We start from the raw sequence: 25,598 nt of genomic DNA on the forward strand, positions 1-25,598 counted from the left end.
AATATAATAACAATGTTATTTAGTTGTAAAAGAGCAATTCTCAACAGGCAACGTATGTCAACGATACATGGTACAAAGGATAATTACAAAGACACTTTTTCCAATTTATGAGACGCCTAGTGAACAATGATGCAACTTCACAAAATCAATCGCAGTTTAGGCTGCAGAAAATGTTGGCCAATTGATCAAATTTCTGATGATATATGCAGCTGCTTCCTAAAAAAATTTGCTACTAGAGAAACGTAAAAAACAATGCAGAAGTTCGGAAGATGGTGAAATTATGAATGTTTCTCATGTAATAGTACTCCATACTCCATACTCCATACTGACGAGTGACGATATGACATTCATTTATCTAGGGCTACGTTGTGCCCAAATTTGGAATCGGGTTCACTAAAATATAGAAACTGAACTGCACAAGAATAAAGTTGCTTCAACACTCTTGTCTTCGATTTGTGACACTGCCCTTTTCATGCTCGCGGACAAGGGAAGACTTGACATCGGCTTCAACACTTTCAGGCTCCATTTGCTCAATGAGAACTATACCGTACTTTAACCCTTTATGCCTGCGTCAACTAAAACATAGATACAAAACCATTACGAGAATAATCTTTGCATCTCTGCTGAAGAAAAGTTACAGTTTGGTAACCAATTCCACAAATTAGGAGGAAAAGTGTACTTTGACTTCTAATACTACTAGCTTACGGCCCGTGCGATGCACGGGTCTTGGTTAATATTTATAAATTTTTAATTTTATTTCATATAATTTTATTAAAATTCTATATAAATAATTAAATACTAAATAATGATTATATACTTATAATTTCAAGTTAGGTTCAACTAGTATAAATAGTATATGATTGATGAGATTTTATTCATAAATAATAATGTAAATGTTTGTTGTTGGTGAGTGAGATTCGAATCCGAAAACTTATATGTATCTTTATAAATAATATACATGTTTGTTGTTAACGGGATTCGAACCTGAGAACTTATATGTATTTTTATAAATAATAATATAAATGTTTGTTGTTGACGGGATTCGAACCTGAGAACTTGTGGAGTGTATTTTTTTAGTATGTAGATCTAACGGCTCTGATTATTTGATGAAGAAGATCCGACGGTCGTGATGTAAAGGGATAACCAAAATGAGGGGTCAATCAAACTACAAATTATAGCTCATTCCGGTTATTATAGTATAGTATAGATTCTACAGTTAAAAAGAGGTAAGCTACGGCAAATACATGTTATTTCTAAAACATGCTAATAATTTTTGCATCTCTGTCCGAAGAAAAGTTACAGTCTCGTGACCAATTCCACAAATTACGAGGAAAAGTGTACTTGTGACTTCTAAGACCATTATGTAGTTAAAAAGAGTTAGCTATGGAACATACATGCTCATACAATCATGCATCAGTGTTAATAGATGTAGACGTAATTAGGAATCATTTATATTGCAACTTACAAGATCAACTGCTTTTAGATAGTATGTGAGGCTTGCTCTGGGCCTCTTGATAAAAAACTTACAGGCCAGCATTCTTATGAAATACTTCAAATTCACGTCCTACTTAAAATGACTTGAAGCCTGAAAATGCAGGGGTTTGTTCCCCCAAGAAGTCCACCCAGCTAGCATCTCTCGAGAAAATAGCTCAAGGCAACGAGGCTCAAGACCAGGTGCATAGTCCATTAGCAATTCTGAAAATGTCAGAATTAGGAACACAAATAATTTGATGAGTGAAGAATTATCGTTTGGCACATTAAGCAGATTGGTGAAGTGCATGCTATTGCTAATACTTGGATTGTCATTTATAATGAACCTATTACGTCATGGAAGAAACAACCTACGATTTTGAAGCAGATCTGTCAGTGACAGATAATCTTATCAGACCCCTGCATGGCTTTGCATGTGTATTTTTGTTATCCTTATAAATTTAGTTGTATGATGGCAGCACGACCCATCCGTAAGCCTCCGGATTTTTTAGGACACATATCACTTCGTAAAAATATATAATACATAAAATAAGGCTACCTCCAACTGGAGGTTTCCTCGAGTAATCTCCAGGAACGCTGATGAAGACTTGATTGTCCGGTATAGGCTTTAAGCCAGAATATCGATCACAATCCACAGCCTTCAGAAATAAATAAAACCATATTACATTAGCACTTAATACAATTTTACAGATGGAATGTAAGGTAATAATATACTTGAAATTTGAATAACTACTAGATAAAATATAGATGAAAAACTTGATAGTGTCACCTCGTTATAACAGTAACCAAGGAGTAGGCACTCATATGGTCTATGATGAAAGAGATCCAAGTCGCTAATCAATGAGCCATCTGCTTTCACCTGAAAAGTAAAACCATTAGATTTCAAGGATTTGCGTCGCCTGTTTACAAAAGTGTATTGCTTGCTATTTAACATTTAGAGTTGTATATACACCTTTACCCAGTACATGGTAGCCACATATTTGACTCCCCATTTGGGGAATAGTTCGTTCTCAACAAAAGCTCGTAATTTTTCTCTATTGGTCACCCACAAAGCAACTAGTGCTCCCTCAGTATGACTTAATTGCTTTATAGGAAGAGATAAAAAGAATCGGTTAGGCAAAGTTTGGTACCTGTAGATAAAAACAAACATAGAATCAGCAATAATTAATGTACTTAACGCTGATCTGTGCATTTTTAGATTGCAGAAAAATACAACACATCAACGTATAATTGACTTAAATGTTATGGATCAAAACTAATATATATAATTGCTGTATTTAATACTAAGGAACGTGAGCTTCAAGGCTCGATTTTGACTGCTCTTGTGTTTCGTGACTCAATCTGCCTTAACAAGATGCCTACGTACCTTGCTGATTGCCAAGGATCAAGTCAAAAAACGTAGTTCTTGGTCTGTGGGGTGAGACCCCTTATATAGATGTTGGGAGTCCTTGAATTGGACTTGGTATAGGAGACTTGGTGGTCAAGTCTCTGAATTAAGATAGACTTAGGAGTCCTGGGGAGTAGGAAGCTGATTCCTTATCCCATGAGTTTCCTTGGAGGCCAATTTACAAGGATTTATATCCTCACTAGAACTTATCTTAATAGTTGTTTTTCTCCCTTATTTATTAATTACGAAATTAATAAATAATCAGGTTTTTTGAGCCTTCTTTGTTCCATCAGGCCTGATCTGGTCCATCAGGCCTGATCGATATGTTAACCTTTATGGTCTGAATGTCATACATCTTCTTATTGGGCCTTGCAGCCCAAACTATAATATTATGTAATCAGGATTTATTTATCCCTATCATTTGCCCCCCAACTTTTGGGAAACATTGATTAGGTTTCGCAGAAGTTAAGTCTATTCATTCCCTTGCAGGGTTTCGTTTTTGCGTAAAGTGTGGAGCGACCTACACGTTTACAACGATTTTTCCTTTTATTCAGAAATTATCTTAATTTCTAGGAATTTTTCCCTTAATTCGGGATTTATCCTTAATTTTCTGGATTTTTCCCTTAATTTCTGGGATTTATCCTTAATTTTCTGGATTTTTCCCTTAATTTATGGGATTTATCCTTAATTTTCTGGATTTTTCCCTTAATTTCTGGGATTTATCCTTAATTTTCTGGATTTTTCCCTTAATTTCTGGGATTTATCCTTAACTTTCTGGATTTTTCCCTTAATTTCTGGGATTTATCCTTAACTTTCTGGATTTTTCCCTTAATTTCTGGATTTATTCCTTATTTCTGAAAATATTTACATTTTTCAAAAATATTTTAAGGAATTTCCTCAATTTCTGTAATTTTTCAGAATTTTTTTTTTTAATACAGATTTCGGCCAGGAATCCATTCGACCAGGATCCTGGTCGAATTAACCTTCAGTATGCCTTGGTCGACTGGATTTCGAGCAGGGTGCATTCGATCAGGAATCTTGGTCGAATTTCGGCCATAATTTCCCCCCCTTCTTTTCTTTTTTTTTTGACTAGGATTTTCTTCCCTTTCGGTCAGGATTCTTGTTTTTTGACCGAATTAACCATCTTTTGTTGCCCAAGTCGACGTAAATTCGGGCAGGGTCCATTCGACCAGGATTTTACCCTGCTTCCTGGTCGACAGGGTCAAAAAAACGTTCTGGCATTCAGGTCGAATGAAACAGTCATTTCCCTTTTCGACCAGGAATTTTTGGTCAGGATCCTTCTCTTGACCGAAATAGCCCTTTTTTCAGCCTTGGTCGAAGGAAAATCGACCTCAATGCACTCGACTAGGATCTTGGTGCAAGTCCTGATCGAATTGGGTCAGGCTCCTTCTTTATACATTTTTTTTTTATATTCTTGGATTTGAGCCCTTAAATTTGGGCTAAATTTCTTCCATCCCGAACTTGGGTCCATGAATTGGATTCTTTTGGGCCAACTTTTTAATGGGTTAAAACTTGGGCCCATTTCAACCGGGTTTGTTTTATTGGGGCTGCCCTTTGGGCCCACTGTTTTTTGCTGGGCTTCAATAAACAATATTCTGGGTCCTAATTCTCTAATTAACTGGCCCCTTTTTTCTGAACTGGGCTTTTCCATAGGCCCAATAATTCTTGGGCTGGTCCCCTTTTCTAAACCAAAGTTCCAGAATCTTCTGGAATTTTGAGGTTTTTTTTTATGGAATTTTATGCATTATTAACATCACTTATTTTGTTTTTTTGCCTTGTTTTGCAGCTGCTAAGGAGATTAACGAGGACAATGTTCCTCCTGTTGAAGAGACTGCTAGGATGAAGAAAGCTCGGCTCGCAGGCCTAGACACCCGGGCAAAGGCGACAGAGCCTATCTTCTTGAGAAAGCACAAGGATCCTATGGGGGAGGCTTCAGCTGAAGGAGCTGAGGGCCATAATGCTCCTATCACTGCTGCTGCCCCTGCTGCTGCCCCTGCTGCTGCTGCTACAGGCGCCTTTCAGCCTCTCTGGGGATTCCGCCGAGGGGATACCGTGGTTGGTTCCACGAAGCATGCTTGGGATTGGTCCTATTATAGCGTGACTCCCAAGGACTTTACTGACGTGGTGGCCACCCCTGACCTTGAGAGGATTAAGCTCGTGGGAGCGCAGTCTCTGGCTTCGGTATGCCTTCTCTCTTTTGAACTTATCTTTCATTCTTGTAGCATTTTCTTGCCTTATACTTTGTTGATTGTTTTGTTTCAGTCTAACGCCTATTTTCAAGGCGCTGTGAGGCAAGCCGAGTCATGGAAGCGGGCTTCGGATAAGGCCGATAATGCCCTCAAGAGGCAACAGAAGAAGTATGCTAACCTGGAGAAGAAGCTCAAGCGCAAGGAGGAAGAACTCGGAGAGTCTAACGCCGAGCTGGTGGTATTTCAGGCGGAGAAGGATAAAGCTATAGACAACTATCTGGACTCGGAGGAGTTTGCCCAATCCATGAGGATTAGGGATGATTCAGTCTTTCCCGGGTTTTTTCCCCTCCTTCTAGCGCCATCCCCAGCCTCGAGGGCCGGTTATAAATGCAATTTTTGGAGGGCCGCGACCTCGAGGGCCTGTGATAAACACGATCTTTGGAGGTCCAACTGCTGCTGGATTGTCCAAAAACTCCAGAAAGGCATATACTAGAGAGGTTATGCATATTGTTGGAGAAGCCCCGAAGAGGGCCAGGACAGAAGTAACATTGGCTTTTGATGATTCTGACCTAGAGGGTGTAAAGTTTCCTCATGACGACCCGCTGGTCATAACACCAATAATAGAAAATAGCCCGGTTAATAGGGTCCTTGTGGATAATGATGCTTCTGTGGATATATTGTTCCACGACGCCTTTCTAAGGATGGGGTATAACGACTCCCAGTTGACACCAACCGACATGCCGATATATGGATTTGCTGGAGTAGAATGTCATGTGGAAGGGATAATCAAATTGCCAACCACCATAGGAACGGAACCAAGGCAAGCAACGCAGATGTTGGATTTCGTGGTGGTAAAGGCTAGTTCAACTTAAATAGCTATCATGGGGAGAACAGGGATACATGTCTTTAAGGCAGTCCCCTCTTCCTACCATTCAGTTATGAAGTTTCCCACCCGAAACGGGATTTGAGAAGAGAGAGGAGATCAAAAAATGGCTAGAAGCTGTTATGTGGCCTCTTTGAGGGCAGATGGAGTCGGGGGGCAGGTTCTTCCTATTGAAGATATGGATGTCCGAGAAAATGACGAGAAAAGAGGAAAGCCAGCAACTTGGTTTCAGTTCCTTTAGACCCCGAGAATCCTGAGAGGATGACTTTCATTGGAGCCACACTAGAGGAGCCCCTTAGAGGAAAGTTGGTGAAATTTTTGCAAGAAAATAGTGATGTATTTGCATGGTCAGCAGCTGATATGTCAGGCATAGACCCGGAGCTGATTACTCACAAGCTAAACGTGGATCAAAACTAATATATATAATTGCTGTATTTAATTCTAAGGAACGTGAGCTTCAAGGCTCGATTTTGACTGCTCTTGTGTTTCGTGACTCAATCTGCCTTAACAAGATGCCTACGTACCTTGCTAATTGCCAAGGATCAAGTCAAAAAACGTAGTTCTTGGTCTGTGGGGTGAGACCCCTTATATAGATGTTGGGAGTCCTTGAATTGGACTTGGTATAGGAGACTTGGGGGTCAAGTCTCTGAATTGGGATAGACTTAGGAGTCCTAGGGAGTAGGAAACTGATTCCTTATCCCATGAGGTTCCTTGGAGGCCAATCTACAAGGATTTATATCCTCACTAGGACTTATCTTAATAGTTGTTTTTCTCCCTTATTTATTAATTACGAAATTAATAAATAATCAGGGTTTTTGGGCCTTCTTTGTTCCATCAGGCCTGATCTAGTCCATCAGACCTGATCGATATGTTAACCTTTCTGGTCTGAATGTCATACATCTTCTTATTGGGCCTTGCAGCCCAAACTATAATATTATGTAATCAAGATTTATTTATCCCTATCATTTGCCCCCCAACTTTTGGGAAACATTGATTAGGTTTCGCAGAAGTTAAGTCTATTCATTCCCTTACAGGGTTTCGTTTTTGCGTAAAGTATGGAGCGACCTACACGTTTACAACGATTTTTCCTTTTATTCAGGAATTATCCTTAATTCCGGGATTTATCCTTAATTTTCTGGACTTTTCCCTTAATTTCTGGGATTTATCCTTAATTTTCTGGATTTTTCCCTCAATTTCTGGATTTATCCTTAATTTTCTGGATTTTTCCCTTAATTTCTGGGATTTATCCTTAATTTTCTGGATTTTTCCCTTAATTTCTGGGATTTATCCTTAACTTTCTGGATTTTTCCCTTAATTTCTGGGATTTATCCTTAATTTCTGGATTTTCCCCTTAATTTCTGGATTTATTCCTTATTTCGGAAAATATTTACATTTTTCAAAAATATTTTAAGGAATTTCCTCAATTTCTGTAATTTTTCAGAATTTTTTTTTTTTAATACAGATTTCGGCCAGGAATCCATTCGACCAGGATCCTGGTCGAATTAACCTTCAGTATGCCTTGGTCGACTGGATTTCGAGCAGGGTGCATTCGATCAGGAATCCTGGTCGAATTTCGGCCATCATTTCCCCCCCTTCTTTTCTTTTTTTTTTGACTAGGATTTTCTTCCCTTTCGGTCAGGATTCTTGTTTTTTGACCGAATTAACCATCTTTTGTTGCCCAAGTCGACGTAAAGGGCAGGGTCCATTCGACCAGGATTTTACCCTGCTTCCTGGTCGACAGGGTCAAAAAAAACGTTCTGGCATTCAGGTCGAATGAAACAGTCATTTCCCTTTTCGACCAGGAATTTTTGGTCAGGATCCTTCTCTTGACCGAAATAGCCCTTTTTTCAGCCTTGGTCGAAGGAAAATCGACCTCAATGCACTCGACTAGGATCTTGGTGCAAGTCCTGATCGAATTGGGTCAGGCTCCTTCTTTATACATTTTTTTTTATATTCTTGGATTTGAGCCCTTAAATTTGGGCTAAATTTCTTCCATCCCGAACTTGGGTCCATGAATTGGATTCTTTTGGGCCAACTTTTTAATGGGTTAAAACTTGGGCCCATTTCAAACCGGGTTTGTTTTATTGGGGCTGCCCTTTGGGCCCACTGTTTTTTGCTGGGCTTCAATAAACAATATTCTGGGTCCTAATTCTCTAATTAACTGGCCCCTTTTTTCTGAACTGGGCTTTTCCATAGGCCCAATAATTCTTGGGCTGGTCCCCTTTTCTAAACCAAAGTTCCAGAATCTTCTGGAATTTTGAGGTTTTTTTTTATGGAATTTTATGCATTATTAACATCACTTATTTTGTTTTTTTGCCTTGTTTTGCAGCTGCTAAGGAGATTAACGAGGACAATGTTCCTCCTGTTGAAGAGACTGCTAGGATGAAGAAAGCTCGGCTCGCAGGCCTAGACACCCGGGCAAAGGCGACAGAGCCTATCTTCTTGAGAAAGCACAAGGATCCTATGGGGGAGGCTTCAGCTGAAGGAGCTGAGGGCCATAATGCTCCTATCACTGCTGCTGCCCCTGCTGCTGCCCCTGCTGCTGCTGCTACAGGCGCCTTTCAGCCTCTCTGGGGATTCCGCCGAGGGGATACCGTGGTTGGTTCCACGAAGCATGCTTGGGATTGGTCCTATCATAGCGTGACTCCCAAGGACTTTACTGACGTGGTGGCCACCCCTGACCTTGAGAGGATTAAGCTCGTGGGAGCGCAGTCTCTGGCTTCGGTATGCCTTCTCTCTTTTGAACTTATCTTTCATTCTTGTAGCATTTTCTTGCCTTATACTTTGTTGATTGTTTTGTTTCAGTCTAACGCCTATTTTCAAGGCGCTGTGAGGCAAGCCGAGTCATGGAAGCGGGCTTCGGATAAGGCCGATAATGCCCTCAAGAGGCAACAGAAGAAGTATGCTAACCTGGAGAAGAAGCTCAAGCGCAAGGAGGAAGAACTCGGAGAGTCTAACGCCGAGCTGGTGGTATTTCAGGCGGAGAAGGATAAAGCTATAGACAACTATCTGGACTCGGAGGAGTTTGCCCAATCCATGAGGATTAGGGATGATTCAGTCTTTCCCGGGTTTTTTCCCCTCCTTCTAGCGCCATCCCCAGCCTCGAGGGCCGGTTATAAATGCAATTTTTGGAGGGCCGCGACCTCGAGGGCCTGTGATAAACACGATCTTTGGAGGTCCAACTGCTGCTGGATTGTCCAAAAACCTCCAGAAAGGCATATACTAGAGAGGTTATGCATATTGTTGGAGAAGCCCCGAAGAGGGCCAGGACAGAAGTAACATTGGCTTTTGATGATTCTGACCTAGAGGGTGTAAAGTTTCCTCATGACGACCCGCTGGTCATAACACCAATAATAGAAAATAGCCCGGTTAATAGGGTCCTTGTGGATAATGATGCTTCTGTGGATATATTGTTCCACGACGCCTTTCTAAGGATGGGGTATAACGACTCCCAGTTGACACCAACCGACATGCCGATATATGGATTTGCTGGAGTAGAATGTCATGTGGAAGGGATAATCAAATTGCCAACCACCATAGGAACGGAACCAAGGCAAGCAACGCAGATGTTGGATTTCGTGGTGGTAAAGGCTAGTTCAACTTAAATAGCTATCATGGGGAGGAACAGGGATACATGTCTTTAAGGCAGTCCCCTCTTCCTACCATTCAGTTATGAAGTTTCCCACCCGAAACGGAATTTTAAATGAGAGAGGAGATCAAAAAAATGGCTAGAAGCTGTTATGTGGCCTCTTTGAGGGCAGATGGAGGTCGGGGGGCAGGTTCTTCCTATTGAAGATATGGATGTCCGAGAAATGACGAGAAAAGAGGAAAGCCAGCAGAAAACTTGGTTTCAGTTCCTTTAGACCCCGAGAATCCTGAGAGGATGACTTTCATTGGAGCCACACTAGAGGAGCCCCTTAGAGGAAAGTTGGTGAAATTTTTGCAAGAAAATAGTGATGTATTTGCATGGTCAGCAGCTGATATGTCAGGCATAGACCCGGAGCTGATTACTCACAAGCTAAACGTGGATCAAAACTAATATATATAATTGCTGTATTTAATTCTAAGGAACGTGAGCTTCAAGGCTCGATTTTGACTGCTCTTGTGTTTCGTGACTCAATCTGCCTTAACAAGATGCCTACGTACCTTGCTAATTGCCAAGGATCAAGTCAAAAAACGTAGTTCTTGGTCTGTGGGGTGAGACCCCTTATATAGATGTTGGGAGTCTTGAATTGGACTTGGTATAGGAGACTTGGGGGTCAAGTCTCTGAATTGGGATAGACTTAGGAGTCCTAGGGAGTAGGAAACTGATTCCTTATCCATGAGGTTCCTTGGAGGCCAATCTACAAGGATTATATCCTCACTAGGACTTATCTTAATAGTTGTTTTTCTCCCTTATTTATTAATTACGAAATTAATAAATAATCAGGGGTTTTTGGGCCTTCTTTGTTCCATCAGGCCTGATCTAGTCCATCAGACCTGATCGATAATGTTAACCTTTCTGGTCTGAATGTCATACATCTCTTATTGGGCCTTGCAGCCCAAACTATAATATTATGTAATCAAGATTTATTTATCCCTATCATTTGCCCCCAACTTTGGGAAACATTGATTAGGTTTCGCAGAAGTTAAGTCTATTCATTCCCTTACAGGGTTTCGTTTTTGCGTAAAGTATGGAGCGACTACACGTTTACAACGATTTTTCCTTTTTTAAGGAATATCCTTAATTCCGGATTATCCTTAATTTTCTGGACTTTTTCCCTTAATTTCTGGGATTTATCCTTAATTTTCTGGATTTTTCCCTAATTTCTGGGAATTTATCCCTTAATTTTCTGGATTTTTCCCTTAATTTCTGGGATTATCCTTAATTTTCGGATTATTTTTCCCTTAATTTCTGGATTTATCCTTAATCTTTCTGGATTTTTCCATTAATTTCTGGGATTTATCCTAATTTCTGGATTTTCCCCTTAATTTCTGGATTTATTCCTTATTTCGGAAAATATTTACATTTTTCAAAATATTTTAAGGAATTTCCTCAATTTCTGTAATTTTCAGAATTTTTTTTTTTTTAATACAGATTTCGACAGGAATCCATTCGACCAGGATCCTGGTCGAATTAACCTTCAGTATGCCTTGGTCGACGGGATTTCGAGCAGGGTGCATTCGATCAGGAATCCCTGGTCGAATTCGGCCATCATTTCCCCCCCTCTTTTCTTTTTTTTTTTCGACTAGGATTTTCTTCCCTTTCGGTCAGGATTCTTGTTTTTGACCGAATTAACCATCTTTTGTTGCCCAAGTCGAAGTAAAGGGCAGGGTCCATTCGACCAGGATTTACCTGCTTCCTGGTCGACAGGGTCAAAAAAAACGTTCTGGCATTCAGGTCGAAATGAAACAGTCATTTCCCTTTTTCGACCAGGAATTTTTGGTCAGGATCCTTCTCTTGACCGAAATAGCCCTTTTTTCAGCCTTGGTCGAAGGAAAATCGACCTCAATGCACTCGACTAGGATCTTGGTGCAAGTCCTGATCGAATTGGGTCAGGCTCCTTCTTTATACATTTTTTTTTTTATATTCTTGGATTTGGGCCCTTAAATTTGGGCTAAATTTCTTCCATCCCGAACTTGGGTCCATGAATTGGATTCTTTTGGGCCAACTTTTTAATGGGTTTAAAACTTGGGCCCATTTCAACCGGGTTTGTTTTATTGGGGCTGCCCTTTGGGCCCACTGTTTTTGCTGGGCTTCAATAAACAATATTCTGGGTCCTAATTCTCTAATTAACTGGCCCCTTTTTTCTGAACTGGGCTTTTTCCATAGGCCCAATAATTCTTGGGCTGGTCCCCTTTTCTAAACCAAAGTTCCAGAATCTTCTGGAATTTTGAGGTTTTTTTTATGGAATTTTATGCATTATTAACATTCACTTATTTTGTTTTTTTGCCTTGTTTTGCAGCTGCTAAGGAGATTAACGAGGACAATGTTCCTCCTGTTGAAGAGACTGCTAGGATGAAGAAAGCTCGGCTCGCAGGCCTAGACACCCGGGCAAAGGCGACAGAGCCCTATCTTCTGAGAAAGCACAAGGATCCTATGGGGGGAGGCTTCAGTGAAGGACGCTGAGGGCCATAATGCTCCTATCACTGCTGCTGCCCCTGCTGCTGCCCCTGCTGCTGCTGCTACAGGCGCCTTTCAGCCTCTCTGGGGATTCCGCCGAGGGGATACCGTGGTTGGTTCCACGAAGCATGCTTGGGATTGGTCCTATCATAGCGTGACTCCAAGGACTTTACTGACGTGGTGGCCACCCCCTGACCTTGAGAGGATTAAGCTCGTGGGGAGCGCAGTCTCTGGCTTCGGTATGCCTTCTCTCTTTTGAACTTATCTTTCATTCTGTAGCCTTTTCTTGCCTTATACTTTGTTGATTGTTTTGTTTCAGTCTAACGCCTATTTTCAAGGCGCTGTGAGGCAAGCCGAGTCACTGGAAGCGGGCTTCGATAAGGCCGATAATGCCCTCAAGAGGCAACAGAAGAAGTATGCTAACCTGGAGAAGAAGCTCAAGCGCAAGGAGGAAGAACTCGGAGAGTCTAACGCCGAGCTGGTGGTATTTCAGGCGGAGCAGGATAAAGCTATAGACAAACTATCTGGACTCGGAGGAGTTTGCCCAATCCATGAGGATTAGGGATGATTTCAGTCTTTCCGGGTTTTTTTTTCCCCTCCTTCTAGCGCCATCCCCAGCCTCGAGGGCCCGGTTATAAATGCAATTTTTGGAGGGCCGCGACCTCGAGGGCCTGTGATAAACACGATCTTTGGAGGTCCAACTGCTGCTGGATTGTCCAAAAAACTCCAGAAAGGCATATACTAGAGAGGTTATGCATATTGTTGGAGAAGCCCCGAAGAGGGCAGGACAGATAGTAACATTGGCTTTTGATGATTCTGACCTAGAGGGTTGTAAAGTTTCCTCATGACGACCCGCTGGTCATAACACCAATAATAGAAAATAGCCCGGTTAATAGGGTCCTTGTGGATAATGATGCTTCTGTGGATATATTGTTCCACGACGCCTTCTAAGGATGGGGTATAACGACTCCCAGTTGACACCAACCGACATGCCGATATATGGCATTTGCTGGAGTAGAATGTCATGTGGAAGGGATAATCAAATTGCCAACCACCATAGGAACGGAACCAAGGCAAGCAACGCAGATGTTGGATTTCGTGGTGGTAAAGGCTAGTTCAACTTAAATAGCTATCATGGGGAGAACAGGGATACATGTCTTTAAGGCAGTCCCCTCTTCCTACCATTCAGTTATGAAGTTTCCCACCCGAAACGGAATTTTAAATGAGAGAGGAGATCAAAAATGGCTAGAAGCTGTTATGTGGCCTCTTTGAGGGCAGATGGAGTCGGGGGGCAGGTTCTTCCTATTGAAGATATGGATGTCCGAGAAAATGACGAGGAAAAGAGGAAAGCCAGCAGAAAACTTGGTTCCGTTCCTTTAGACCCCGAGAATCCTGAGAGGATGACTTTCATTGGAGCACACTAGAGGAGCCCCTTAGAGGAAAGTTGGTGAAATTTTTGCAAGAAAATAGTGATGTATTTGCATGGTCAGCAGCTGATATGTCAGGCATAGACCCGGAGCTGATTACTCACAAGCTAAACGTGGATCAAAACTAATATATATAATTGCTGTATTTAATTCTAAGGAACGTGAGCTTCAAGGCTCGATTTTGACTGCTCTTGTGTTTCGTGACTCATCTGCCTTAACAAGATGCCTACGTACCTTGCTAATTGCCAAGGATCAAGTCAAAAACGTAGTTCTTGGTCTGTGGGGTGAGACCTCTTATATAGATGTTGGGAGTCCTTGAATTGGACTTGGTATAGGAGACTTGGGGGTCAAGTCTCTGAATTGGGATAGACTTAGGAGTCCTAGGGAGTAGGAAGCTGCTTCCTTATCCCATGAGGTTCCTTGGAGGCCAATCTACAAGGATTTATCTCCTCACTAGGACTTATCTTAATAGTTGTTTTTCTCCCTTATTTATTAATTACGAAATTAATAAATAATCAGGGTTTTTGGGCCTTCTTTGTTCCATCAGGCCTGATCTAGTCCATCAGACCTGATCGATATGTTAACCTTTCTGGTCTGAATGTCATACATCTTCTTATTGGGCCTTGCAGCCCAAACTATAATATTATGTAATCAAGATTTATTATCCCTATCATTTGCCCCCCAACTTTTGGGAAACATTGATTAGGTTTCGCAGAAGTTAAGTCTATTCATTCCCTTACAGGGTTTCGTTTTTGCGTAAAGTATGGAGCGACCTACACGTTTACAACGATTTTTCCTTTTATTCAGGAATTATCCTTAATTCCGGGATTTATCCTTAATTTTCTGGACTTTTCCCTTAATTTCTGGGATTTATCCTTAATTTTCTGGATTTTTCCCTTAATTTCTGGGATTTATCCTTAATTTTCTGGATTTTTCCCTTAATATTTGGGATTTATCCTTAATTTTCTGGATTTTTTCCCTTAATTTCTGGGATTTATCCTTAATTTTCTGGATTTTTCCCTTAATTTCTGGGATTTATCCTTAATTTCTGGATTTTCCCCTTAATTTCTGGATTTATTCCTTATTTCGGAAAATATTTACATTTTTCAAAAATATTTTAAGGAATTTCCTCAATTTCTGTAATTTTTCAGAATTTTTTTTTTTTTAATACAGATTTCGACCAGGAATCCATTCGACCAGGATCCTGGTCGAATTAACCTTCAGTATGCCTTGGTCGACTGGATTTCGAGCAGGGTGCATTCGATCAGGAATCCTGGTCGAATTTCGACCAGGATTTCCCCCCTTCTTTTCTTTTTTTTTCCGACTAGGATTTTCTTCCCTTTCGATCAGGATTCTTGTTTTTTGACCGAATTAACCATCTTTTGTTGCCCAGGTCGACGTACATTCGGGCAGGGTCCAATTCGACCAGGATTTTACCCTGCTACCTGGTCGACAGGGTCAAAAAACGTTCTGGCATTCTGGTCGAATGAAACAGTCATTTCCCTTTTCAACCAGGAATTTTTGGTCAGGATCCTTCTCTTGACCGAAATAGCCCTTTTTTCAGCCTTGGTCGAAGGAAAATCGACCTCAATGCACTCGACTAGGATCTCGGTGCAAGTCCTGATCGAAGTGGGTCAGGCTCCTTCTTTATAAAGTTTTTTTTTTTTATATTCTTGGATTTGGGCCCTTAAATCTGGGCTAAATTTCTTCCATCCCGAACTTGGGTCCATGAATTGGATTCTTTTTGGGCCAACTTTTTAATGGGTTAAAACTTGGGCCCATTTCAACCGGGTTTGTTTTATTGGGGTTGCCCTTTGGGCCCACTATTTTTTGCTGGGCTTCAATAAACAATATTCTGGGTCCTAATTCTCTAATTAACTGGGCCCTTTTTTCTGAACTGGGCTTTTCCATAGGCCCAATAATTCTTGGGCTGGTCCCCTTTTCTAAACCAAAGTTCCAGAATCTTCTGGAATTTTGAGGTTTTTTTTTTTATGGAATTTTTCTTTAATTTCTGGATTCTTCCAGAAATTTCTCAAATATGCACTAAAATCCTTTCAAGTACTTGGTGAAGCATTCCAGAATGTTCCTGAAGTTGGGCCCAAATGGGCTTTTCTAGGCCCAATTTCCCCTTTCTTCTCCTATATAAAGTGGGGGAGGAGTGTGCTTTCATTCACACTCTCCACCCTTCATTTCACACATCCTTTCTCAAGCTTCCTAACCTCCTCCTCTCTCAACTTCCCTTCCTTAGTTTCCCAGCCCTCTTTCTTTCAAAGTTTCCACGCTTTTCCAGCTTTGCTAATGGCTGACAAGAGTTCCGAGAGGGCGGCCAAGATAGCCTCGGCTTCAAAACGAGGTAAGGATATCGAGATCCGTTCTTCGTATATGTCTTTAATCGATATGATTAACACTAGGGAGGATGAATATCCCTCTACTGCACACCTCGATTCTTTTAATCATTGTAATACTTGGCACAATATAGATTTCGATAAACTAAATGCACGTTATAACGTCCTTCCTCCTCTTAGATTAGTTCCAGTTTCTGGTGGTGACCGTACTTGTCATTGGAGACCCGAGACTCTCTTTATTTACACAGATGCCCTTAATGCTGGGCTTAGGTTTCCTTTCCACCCTTTTATTCCTCATCTTTTAGCTGATTTACAAATCAACCCGTGTCAGCTTCCTCCAAACGCCTGGAGGAACATTTTATGTTTTATGGTCTGCTGCCTTAGGGAGGGCTTTCCCCTTTCTGTAACTGTTTTTAAGAAGGTCTTTCAGTGCTATAATAGCTCTTCCAGTATTTGTGGCTGGGTCTATGTCAAGCAAAGGCCCAAAAGTAAACACATCTTTAACAGCGCCTCCAATCCTGATAACAACCAAAACTGGAGGAATAGTTTCGTTGGGTTACGCTAGGAGAATGGTGACTGGGGCACACTCTTCCGATCTTCCGATCTTCCTTCGGGAAGGTCAGTGATGGTAGCCTCAAATTCATTCACTTAACTCCTGAGGAAACTATTATTTATAATAGTCTTACTCAGGACAACGGCACTACTACCAGCTGGACTCTCTTAGAGGAGTTCTCCCTCATTCACATGGGAATATCATCTGTTTCTCAACAGGGTATTTTTCTTCCCTTATCATCTTTGTTTCATTTCATTCATTATTAACATCACTTATTTTGTTTTTTTGCCTTGTTTTGCAGCTGCTAAGGAGATTAACGAGGACAATGTTCCTCCTGTTGAAGAGACTGCTAGGATGAAGAAAGCTCGGCTCGCAGGCCTAGACACCCGGGGAAAGGTGACAGAGCCTATCTTCTTGAGAAAGCACAAGGATCCTATGGGGGAGGCTTCAGCTGAAGGAGCTGAGGGCCATAATGCTCCTATCACTGCTGTTGCCCTTGCTGCTGCTGCTACAGGCGCCTTTCAGCCTCTCTGGGGATTCCGCCGAGGGGATACCGTGGTTGGTTCCACGAAGCATGCTTGGGATTGGTCCTATCATAGCATGACTCCCAAGGACTTTACTGACGTGGTGGCCACCCCTGACTTTGAGAGGATTAAGCTCATGGGAGGCCAGTCTCTGGCTTCGGTATGTCTTCTCTCTTTTGAACTTATCTTTCATTCTTGTAGCATTTTCTTGTCTTATACTTTGTCTATAGCTTTACCATTCTCCGCCCGAAGTACCACCAGCTCGGCGTTAGACTCTCCGAGTTCTTCCTCCTTGCGCTTGAGCTTCTTCTCCAGGTTAGCATACTTCTTCTGTTGCCTCAAGACAAGGGAGTCGATAATGGGGGCAAAGAGAAGGATGATAAAGAAAAAGAATATTGGGTTCTCTATTTTGATGGAGCATCAAAAACAAACTCCAGTGGAGCAGGATTGGTTTTGCAAAGCCCTGATGGGTTCTTAATTGAGTATGCTATGAAGTTAGACTTCCCAACCACAAATAATGAGGCAGAATATGAAGCCCTGATAGCTGGCCTTGGCCTAGCTGGAACACTTAGAGTCAAAAACTTAAAGGTCCGTGGAGACTCGAAACTGATCATATCCCAGGTAAAGGGAGAATTTGAGGCAAGGGATGATACGATGGCTAAGTATGTCCGCCTCGTAAGGGCTGTGATGACCCAATTTAATGAATGTCATGTTGAACACATTCAAAGGGAAGAAAATGCTAAGGCAGATGCGTTATCAAAATTTGCTTCATCTGAGATAGAAGAAAGTTCAGGAAGCGTGTACTTCCGTGTTTTGAAAACACGAAGCATAGATGTTAAGCTTGTGGCTCCCATAGGCCTGGGGACGTCATGGATTGATCCCATCAAAGCTCACATTCAAACCGGTTGGTTGCCAAGCGATGCAACTGAAGCACGGAAGTTGACTGTTCGGGCACTAAGGTATACTTTGGTAGATGGGATTCTGTACAAAAGATCTTTCGTGGTTCCTTACTTAAGGTGCCTCAGGCCCGATGAGGCATGCTTGGCTCTTGAAGAAGTGCATAAAGGTATTTGTGGACAACACTTGGGGGGCAGGGTCTTGGCTCATAAGATAACCCGTTTAGGCTTCTATTGGCCAGAAATGATGGCTGATGCCAAAGAATATGTGAAGAAGTGTGATCGCTGTCAGAAGCATGCACCAGTTGTTAGACAACCCCCCGAGATGCCGACCTCTATTAACTCGCCTATTCTCTTTACTATGTGGGGGATGGATATTCTAGGGCCTTTCCCTATGGCCACGGCACAAAGGAAGTTTTTGATTGTAGCCATTGATTATTTCACCAAGTGGATTGAAGCCAAACCCTTGGCCAAAATCAAGACTAAGCAAGTTGCACAATTCCTGTGGGAAAACATTATGTGCCGATATGAAATTCCCTGTATCCTCGTCACTGACAATGGAACACAATTCAACGAGGAATTCAAGAAGTATTGTGAAGAAAATGAAATTGAGTTACGGTTCACCTCTGTGGCTCACCCACAAGCCAATGGGCAAGCGGAAGTAGCAAATCGAATAATCCTGGATGGACTAAAGAAGAGGATCGAGAAGTTAAGAAATAATTGGGTGGATGAGATACTTCCCATATTATGGGCCTATAGGACTACCTGTAGAGTCACGACAGGAGCAACTCCTTTCATGTTGGCATATGGGGCAGAAGCAGTAGTTCCCGTGGAGATATCACATTCCTCTCCAAGGATTCAAGCTTTCAATGCTGAGGAAAATGAGGAAGGACAAAGGTTAGCTCTGGACTTAATCGACGAAGTGCGAGATGGGGCAATGCAAAGATAGTAGAGTATCAGAAGAAGGTTTCATTCTACTACAACCTAAGGGTTAAAGAAAGATTTTTCAAACAAGGTGACCTGGTCTTGAGGAAGATAGACGCTTCTGGTGTAGGACAGAAAGGGAATCTTGCCCCGAATTGGGAAGGGCCGTACAGAGTCAAGAGTGTGCAAGGTAGAGGAACCTACAAGCTAGAGACTATGGATGGTTTTGAAGTCCCGAGAACTTGGCATGCACAAAACCTGAAGGTTTACTATGTGTAAGGCAGTTGGATACGATTCTCACTTGTCAAGATGGCGAGTAGGTTGAAAAGCACCTTGAAGCTTTGCGTGCTTAGAATTTATATGTTCTAGTTTTATTACGAAGTTTATTAAGACTTGTGTAAGGGACGAATCCCAGACAATTTTATGAAATGAAACAAAGATGATAAGGAAAGAAAAATACCCTGTTGAGAAACAGATGATATTCCCACGTGAATGAGGGAGAACTCCTCTAAGAGAGTCCAGCTGGTAGTAGTGTCGTTGTCCTGAGTAACCCATTATAAATAATAGTTTCCTCAGGAGTTAAGTGAATGGATTTGAGGCTACCATCACTGACCTTCCCGAAGGAAGATCGGAATATCGGAAGAGTGTGCCCCAGTCACCATTCTCCCAACGTAACCCAACGAAACTATTCCTCCAATTTTGGTTGTTATCAGGAATGGAAGCGCTGTTAAAGATGTGTTTACTTTTGGGCCTTTGCTTGACATAGACCCAGCCACAAATACTGGAAGAGCTATTATAGCACTGAATTCTTAAAAACAGCTACAGAAAGAGGAAAGCCCTCCCTAAGTCAGCAGACCATAAAACATAAAATGTTCCTCCAGACGTTTGGAGGAAGCTGACAAGGGTTGATTTGTAAATCAGCTAAAAGATGAGGAATAAAAGGGTGGAAAGGAAACCTAAGTCCAGCATTAAGGGCATCTGTGTAAATAAAGAGAGTGTCGGGTCTCCCATGGCAAGTACGGTCACCACCCGAGACTGGAACTAATCTAAGAGAAGGAAGGACGTTATAGCGTGCATTTAATTTATCGAAATCTATATTGTGCCAAGTATTACAATGATTAAAAAAAAGAGGTGTGCAGTAGAGGGATATTCATCCCCCCTAGTGTTAATCATATCGATTAAAGACATATACGAAGAACGGATCTCGATATCCTTACCTCGTTTTGAAGCCGAGGCTATCTTGGCCGCCCTCGCGGAACTCTTGTCAGCCATTAGCAAAGCTGGAAAAGCCTGGAAACTTTGAAAGAAAGAGGGCTGGAAAACTAAGGAAGGGAAGTTGAGAGAGGAGGAGGTTAGAAAGCTTGAGAAAGGATGTGTGAAATGAAGGGTGGAGAGTGTGAATGAAAGCACACTCCTCCCCCCCTTTATATAGGAGAAGAAAGGGGAAATTGGGCCTAGAAAAGCCCATTTGGGCCCAACTTCAGGAACATTCTGGAATGCTTCACCAAGTACTTGAAAGGATTTTAGCGCATATTTGAGAAGCCCTTTTCCAATTTTTTGCGAGATAAAATGTACCAGAAAAAGAAAAACGGAAGTATATCCCCAGTACATTAGTTTTTGAACTAAAAGCTTCCAACCAACTCATTCTGACTGAGCAGGAATTTCACAGTTTTGATTAATATTCTTTTATGTAAAACACCTTAACTAGAAAAAGCTTTTCTAGTTTCAGTTCGCATCAGTGATGGATCTTCAACATTTCTTTAAGTTTCACTTACTCTAACGAAAAATTATTTTGCAGCGAGCCAGCGACCAAAAATCTATGTTAATTGCCACTTGGCATATAGAGATGCTAGCCATCTCCCATAGATTGAGACCTGTATTAACCTTTATACAAAAAACTTATGAACTACATGGAAAAGGTATTCGAAAAGTGAGTTCCAGTTTCCCTCCTTTATTCATCTATAACCTTTTAATTATGGTCAAAACACGGGGCAGTTAATAAATAAGGAAATGTTAGGTTCAGTTATAATAGTACATTTCAATAATGCACATTTTTCTGATCATGTGGTATATAGTGTTTTCATTTCCTTAATTTAATGGGAATATACTATCCACATTACAGTTTTGCACTCATTTCCTAAACCCTATAAAAGCATAGAAAGATGCAAAATTTGAATAGTAACACCATACTTAAGTTTTTGTCGAGCACTGCCATTTTCCCATGGCGGATCAATTACTATAAGATTGAAGCAGCGATCAGACTCGGCCGCAAAAAGGAGTTGTAAATTTATAAATCATATGGGTAAAGGTGAAATGGTAAAACAATTCTCCAAATTAAATATATTTTAGGACGGCTTTTCCTCCAACTAATACTGGGCTTAATAGCATTTCTAAATGCACTTAAAAAGGCCGGGAAGTGAGAGAAAACTAAGAAACACAACCACAAAAAAACAGCCCCATTGTGGCTAATACTGCAAAGTCACAGCACGGAGAAGTGGTAAATTTCGGGTGTTCACTCTTCTTTCTCTCATATCCATAAATCTGACTTCATATTCTTAATATACCCAATGTGTAATTAACAATACAAATATGTCATGTGACAATTAAATTAAAGATGCAGTCAAATAGTTGAACAATAAAATAAATAAGGAGTTAAATGGGCTTTGTGGCGATAAAGGGACTTGATATGATCAATTTTAGACACAAATCAATCAGAAGAAAAATGTTATAGTTTAAAATTAATCAAAATCATTTGCCAGTAAAATTCATTTTAAGATGCTTGTTTTTTGAATGATTAAAAAGTCCAGTTTACAGTTATGATTAACATTCAGATAGGGATGCAAGTTGGCAAGATAAATTGATAGTCTAGATTTTATATAGAACATAAATATAATTACACAAATTGCTAAAATATAGAGGAAAATTAATGGACAGCAACCCTCCCCAAATGCAGGAACTCAATGAGCTTATAGTGCAAAAGCTGCACAAATAATTATATTGGTTTAACTCATTCGCAACAATCAGTGAAGTGAATATAACACTTGCCAAAACCTTTACTTATGTTTTGCCTTTAAACTATCATTGTTAACCGATCAGTTGTCAACAACAGATTTATCAAGTTTACATATACTAATTCTTTAGTTTTTCTTAATAAATATAGCTTTTAATTAGAATCAAGTACTTTTCAGCAAAGATTACCACGAATCAGGTTGTGAATCTTCCCCAAATCAGACTTCCACATATCAAGAGAAATATAATCATGATTAGAATGTTCAACACCAACATTTTTCAAAGTATACAAACACAAATATGGAGAATTTTATTCGATTTCATTTTAATTTACTAAATTGAAAAGATAACATAATACAAAGAAGTGGAGACATAGATAGATATATGTTGTATAGGCAAAATTTATTGCATACCATAAAGAAGCTGCTCTCTCTAGGTAATATGTATTTGTTGTTTAAAAATATGGCCTCCGCGTCATTGCTAGTCTCATTCACAACCAAGTTGTCAAAGAGTGGAATAGTTTTAGATTCACATGACTGGATGCGGGAGAAACCTGAGATTTCAATATTTAGTACTAAGCTAGATTGCTCAAATTACATCAGGTCAAAGGAAATGGATGCATTAAAAAGCAAGTACTTTCTATACAGGAGCCTAATCAAATACAAGTTTTACGGTAGAAGTTAGTTAACAAAAGTGTTTGAAGGTAGAAGCTCATCTTGAAGTGCCTCCACAAAGTGCAATATAGAAACCAAAAGATGAAACTAGCAATACAAGGACACGTGTTCTTCGAACCAATTATGTTAGAAAAAAAATTAGAATTAAATCCCCTGATACCTTGTACTTCCACCTCTACCCCACAATTACTATTTTAATAGGTGTTTACCGCATCCAGCCTGAGCGAAGACCTTGTGTGCATGTGAATTTTATTCTTGTATCTCAAAAATTCCACAAAAAAATAAAATAGACAAGTACTGAAATTGACCTGCTACTCAACAATGTAAACTACTAAACTAGTAACCAACAATATGTGCGTTTTTCTTTCTAAATACCAAATAATCTCTTATCCTTCAAAAAAACTCTATCACCTCCTCTCTGGTTATACTTTTTTTCATATTCTATCTGGAGGTAAATGCACTAGCTATACAACAAGAATGGATCACATCACACATCGCGTTATCCACAAAACAAGAATCCAGATTCTAAAAAGTGGTTGAAACTTGGGATGTAAACTTTGATATCACTAAAACCTGGACAACTGTTCAGTTTTCCATTGCTAATGGACTGAATCCATCAGTGTGCCATATTCCGTGGTTACGAGCAAGCAGAAATTACTCAGGTCCAATGACTTATTGCTTTTGAAAATCTAAGCTTTCTTAAAATAAAAGGATTGTGCTTTACATAAGATAATATTTAGAAGGAATGAGCCCCCAAACGATTGTAGGCCCATTTAATCCAGGCATATACTAATTTATCCGCATAAACAGCTTAATATTTCCATCATTAATCAGGCAGCTACTTAATAATATAATAATGTATCGAATCTAAAACAAGGCAATAAAATTTAATATGCATCTTCATAAAATCAAGATTATAGCTACTTAATGAATTTTGACAAACCTCCATTTTGAGATTCCTCAGTCAAACACTCATTGTAACATAAATTAAGAGTAATCTCGTACATAGGAGCTTGCCAAACAGTCCCTAACTCCACAAAAGACTGCTCAACACCTGCCTCTTCCGCAGCTTCGTCACCTCTCAAATTTCTCAGACGTTCTAAAACATAGTTGTTGCTAAGTAAATCCTCATGTGCCTTCAACATGAACACCCTAGCCTCCTACAATCAAGTTATATACACACAACACATTACGTATTTACACACTTTATGACTATGTAGTAAATATTTGTACACAAAATAGATTACACTGTATTTACACTTAAGACCGGTCACGAAGTAGTATAGTATTCACACAGACAAATCAATCACACTGTATCCATACGAAAAAGTAACAATACGTAAGAGTCCGCAATTACATAACACAGAATTAACTAGAATTTATAGATTATAGTCAGCTAGCCATGTATTTACACACACAATCCACGACATTGTATATACGCAAACAAAATCAGTTACACTATATTCATACCCATAACTAACAACGCGTAAGAGTCCGCATTCACGTACACAAAAGTAATTAGAGTTTTCGTCAAATAGTCATGTCATTTAGACAATCAATCTACGACATTGTATACACACACACAAAATCAGTTATACTGTATTCATACGCATAAGTAACAATGCATAAGAGTCCGCATTCACGTACACAAAAGTAATTAGAGTTTTCGTCAACTAGTCATGTCATTTACACAAAAAATCTACGACATTGGAAATACACACACAAAATCAGTTATACTGTATTCATACGCATAGGTAACAACGCGTAAGAGTCCCCATTCACATAACACAAAATTAACAAGAGTTTATAGTCAATTCTCAATTAGTCATGTACTCGCACACACACACACAAGAATCAACACATTATAGTCTGCACCTACACACACAATATCAATTACACTGTATTAACACACACACACACACACAAAATCAATCACACTGTATTGACACACACACAAAGTATCCATCAATCTCTCTCTCTCTCTCTCTCTCTCTCTCTCTCTCTATATATATATATATATCTAACTCTCTATCTATATCCCTATCTCTATCTCTCTCTCTATCTCTCTATCTCTCTCTCAATTACACCGGATTAACACTCACAAACATTAATTACACTGTATTCACACACACGCGCACAATTAAGTACAAATACACACAAAAATCGATACAAATAAGGCACTACCGAATGACGCCGATTAGCGAGCTGCTCTTTCTCATTTAGACTCCGCGACGTCGTTTTGACCTTTCGTTTCCTCTTTCTGTTAACACTTTGTGAACTCAAATTTGTTGATTCGAAGAAACGAGAGTAGTAAACAGATGGAGAGAGTTTGAACCGGCTGTAATGCCGGTTCAGCACGCGGACCGGGTCTATGAACACTGCGTTTGAGTTCTCGAACCGGTACACTCCGGTTTTCTCGAAACTCGGTAGCTTATTTTCGGCGGTTTTTTCAGTCTCCGCCATTTTTGTTGCAGCTAGTAAAAATCAGCTTCGAATGCATAGGTAAAGCACTTTTAAGTCTGAACCCAGCCCAAAACGACCAGGCCCAAATTCTGGAAGCTCGTACTATGTTATTAGTAAATGGACTACGGTATACTATAAAATCACTACTACTCGGCTTACCAAAACCGAACTGAAAGCGAAAAATCGAACCGAGCTGTGCTAATTCGGTTCGATTCGATCCTGAATTTTTCGAAATTCGGTCTATTCGAAATAGACCGAAATAAAATTAGGTTTGATCTGATTCTTTTAAAATATATTTCGGTTCAGACCGAATATACCAAATTATAAATACTATAATTTATATTATATACATTTTACATATTATAATTTTAGTTTGTAATTGTATTTATACACTCTTTGTACTCTATATATCACCTTACTTTAATTTTATTTTAGATTTTATAATTTTTCGTATAAAATTTCATTAAAATTTTATTTTGAAACAAATTCGGTCTATTCGGTCCAAAACCGGACCGAACCGAATTATTTCTGTTCGGTTCGGTCCAGTCCATATTACAATTTCGGTTCGGTCCAAGAAAAAATGGTAATTCGATTTTTCGATTTATTCGGTTCAATTTTGGACTGAACCGACCGAATGCTCAACCTTACTTCCGTACCAACCAGTTTTATACATCTAATACGGGGACTCTGCACACATTTTAAGAGGTAT

General features: G+C 40.1%; 1 protein-coding gene across 4 annotated transcripts; it reads right to left on the bottom strand.

The window, feature by feature from the left end:
• Positions 1 to 24,965, bottom strand: LOC141721712 (methyltransferase-like protein 2). Of its 4 annotated transcripts, none has more exons than XM_074524771.1 (8): positions 24,611 to 24,965; positions 23,370 to 23,586; positions 22,166 to 22,305; positions 2,450 to 2,621; positions 2,261 to 2,350; positions 2,030 to 2,129; positions 1,846 to 1,967; positions 1 to 1,695 (listed from the first exon to the last, which is right to left on the bottom strand). In XM_074524771.1, exons 1-4 carry the CDS (start codon positions 24,887 to 24,889, stop codon positions 2,604 to 2,606), a joined length of 654 nt encoding a protein of 217 aa, XP_074380872.1. In that variant the 5' UTR covers positions 24,890 to 24,965; the 3' UTR covers positions 1 to 1,695; positions 1,846 to 1,967; positions 2,030 to 2,129; positions 2,261 to 2,350; positions 2,450 to 2,603. The 4 variants fall into 4 exon arrangements, with proteins under 4 accessions (XP_074380872.1, XP_074380873.1, XP_074380871.1 ...); XM_074524772.1 differs by having other exon boundaries at positions 1,842 to 1,967; XM_074524770.1 differs by having other exon boundaries at positions 1 to 575; positions 1,049 to 1,967.
• Between the last annotated feature and the right edge of the window lie 633 nt (positions 24,966 to 25,598).

This window comes from Apium graveolens, chromosome 4 (genome assembly GCF_009905375.1).
Source record: "Apium graveolens cultivar Ventura chromosome 4, ASM990537v1, whole genome shotgun sequence".
Lineage (NCBI taxonomy): Eukaryota > Viridiplantae > Streptophyta > Magnoliopsida > Apiales > Apiaceae > Apium > Apium graveolens.

Excerpts from the sequence above, each read along its gene's own strand:
- LOC141721712 (XM_074524771.1), bottom strand. The coding sequence starts at position 24,889 with ATGGCGGAGACTGAAAAAACCGCCGAAAATAAGCTACCGAGTTTCGAG. Across the intron at positions 23,587-24,610 it reads TCGCTAATCGGCGTCATTCG|GAGGCTAGGGTGTTCATGTT; the intron begins GTAGTGCCTTAT and ends ACTTGATTGTAG. Across the intron at positions 22,306-23,369 it reads TGAGGAATCTCAAAATGGAG|GTTTCTCCCGCATCCAGTCA; the intron begins GTTTGTCAAAAT and ends TTGAAATCTCAG.